At 53.0% G+C, this 2,500-nt stretch overlaps 1 protein-coding gene across 5 annotated transcripts in view; it reads right to left on the reverse strand.

The window, feature by feature from the left end:
* tet3 (tet methylcytosine dioxygenase 3) overlaps positions 1-2,500 on the reverse strand; it is a 47,660-nt gene that overhangs the window by 18,576 nt on the left and 26,584 nt on the right. For all 5 annotated transcript variants that reach the window (XM_083783289.1, XM_083783286.1, XM_083783287.1 and 2 more), the window contains one exon: positions 1,113-2,500. This exon is cut by the window's right edge and continues 1,619 nt beyond it. In XM_083783289.1, coding sequence (XP_083639415.1) covers positions 1,113-2,500 — 1,388 coding nt within the window. The remainder of the gene's footprint in view (positions 1-1,112) is intronic.

The raw sequence follows: 2,500 nt of genomic DNA on the forward strand, positions 1-2,500 counted from the left end.
GCTTATGATGTGGGTGATGTTGTTGGGGTTGAAAGTGATACAGTTTCATGTTTTTGTATTGTGGTTTGAGATGGGCTGCCTTGCATCGTGAACAGCATTCCCTGATACATTTCCAGCATCGTGGCTATGAGTGTGCAGCCTTTTTCTTCTTGTTCTATGTTTATCGCCTTAGGCCTTCAGCACCTCACCAATACTGGTGTGCGCCCTTCTCCTGTTTGTCTTATCGTGAACAATACAACCAGTATTATAGGAGAACTCTAGTGCAGAAGCCAGTTCAACTCAGTTTACACTAAATGACCTGGGATATTATCACGAGCTGAACGCACAGATGTAAATGTAAATAATCAACTGCAACCTAGGTCTGGCCGGCCCTCTGCAAGCTGGTGAGCTCCACCCAGGCGGGCAGTGAGTGACCGTGGTCCTTGCCGTCTGACTATAGGCTGACTGAGCGCCCTTTGCCCTGTTCTGCTTGCCTGCCAGACCCAAAGCGACACAATAGACCCCTTCTGTTAGCCCTATTGTTCTGAAGCTGGCCTCCCTCAGTGCCTCACAGTGTAGCAGAGTGTATGCCCTGCACTGTACCCCCACGCCCAGCCACACACCCTGGCAACATACACATTCTCAGACACACTCACCAACTGTCCAGACAGAGGTGGTGGAGCAGAAGGGCATAGGATCACCTGGAAATGTCTCCTATGTAAACCAATAGTTATAGTATGATGATGCTTTTAAAATGCCAGGGGTCCTGTGTTGATCCTAGGTAGTAGAGCATGGTACTTGGCAGGATTAGTTGTCACTGTGAAACTCTGAAGTGGATAACCTCCTCCACCAAACTACATACACTCTGAAGTGGATAACCCCCTCCACCAAATGGTATTGTGATAAGGTTTATGGAGGGTGTGGTATTTGGAACGGCATGGATGAATATGGGATGTATGTGTTAGTGAAAGGTGTTACAAGTATTTGGACTGATTGTGAGTTCATCACGCACGCACGCACGCACACAGCGTTAGAAGTATGTGAATTCAGTGAGCATGCCCACACACACACACACACACACACACACACACACACACACACACACACACACACACACACACACAGTGACTCACCCACACAGTCGCAGGTAGGGTACTCAGGCAGGGTGTCTTTGGCAGGAGTGGTCAGGAGATTCTTGGTAGGGGTGTCCAGATACCGCAGCGGAGACTCCAGGAAGCCTCTTAGGGAGGGAGAACAGGGTAGGCTATCCTTGGAAGGAGTATCCTCCTCAGAAAAGCATGTGGTGGAGAGTACTGTTAATCCTCCTGGTGATGACTCGATCTTCATGCGTTTGGGCAGCGGTGAGTATAGCGTGCTGAAAGGATCTCCCAGCATGCTTTGTTGTTGTTGTTCCAGAAGAGCCTTTGAATACAGGGAGAGAGGCGAAGCCTTCACACTCTGCTCCTCCACCTCCATGGGGCCCTCCATGGAGGCCTGACTCGATGGCACCGCTTCGGTTTGGCTCAATGGCTCGTTCTCCTTGTCCACTTCCATGGACTCCTCCTGGTCAGAGGAAGGAGGTAATGAGCTGGGTAGTGCGGGGGGAGCTGCGAGGGGGAGTGCAGACGGCGTGGTGGGTGGCAACACGGGCCTGTCAGGTCCTGAGTTAGTGCTGATTTGGGACTCACTCGCCGTGGAAGAAGGGGTTGAGGAGGCCTGCTCCAGAGGTTGGTTTGCAGGGGTCTCTTGGGCAGAGGAATCCCCAAATTCAGCCTCAAACTGCCGCATCAGATCCTCGTACTTGGGGTCCACGTCGGTGAGGCTTGGTATCTGCGAGCTGATGGACGGAGATGTGGAGGTAAGAATTGTTGTGGCGGTGGGGGTGGTGGTGGTGCTGGTGGTGCTGGAGGTTGTTACACCATCTTCCTCAGAGGAGCTCACCTGCGCCTGGGGTCCAGTGACAGCTGGAGCTGGAGTGTTTTCCAGCAAGGGAGGTGCAGTAGAAGAGGGGGTGTGTATGGATACCTGAGATTGGGCTGGTGCAGGGAGCCCTGCTGCGGCATCCTGAGTGGCGTCACTGAGGAAGTCTGCCTGCAGGCTGGCTAGGAACGTGGCTCTGTCCACAGCGGGGACTGTAGGTTTGAATAGGGTAGGTTTTGATACAGTGATCTGATTCCGGGGCAAGAAGGTTGGCAAGGAGGCTTTCTGCTTAGTCTTCTTGATGATAATCTGCTTGGGTTTGGGTAGGCCTGCTCCAGGAGAGCCCTGACTACTCTTCCTCTTTTTGGGCGTCGCCGTCTTGGGCTCTCGTTTGATGGGGCGTACCAGAGGGGGCATACCATCAGGTCCCATCTGGGGCCACCACTTCTTCAAGTTTTGGCAGGCCTGAGGGGTCCGTGGGCCCTGAGGCCCAAAGCCAATTGGGTTGTTGGCAAAGAGGTTCCTCTTGTAGTGAAGGTGCTGCTGCAGAGCTGCCTGAGTGGAGTGATGGATGGATGCCTGGCTAGGAGATAGGTACTGC

The sequence above is a fragment of the Protomyctophum parallelum genome, assembly GCF_964188405.1.
Source record: "Protomyctophum parallelum genome assembly, chromosome: 15".
Taxonomy (NCBI): Eukaryota; Metazoa; Chordata; class Actinopteri; order Myctophiformes; family Myctophidae; genus Protomyctophum; species Protomyctophum parallelum.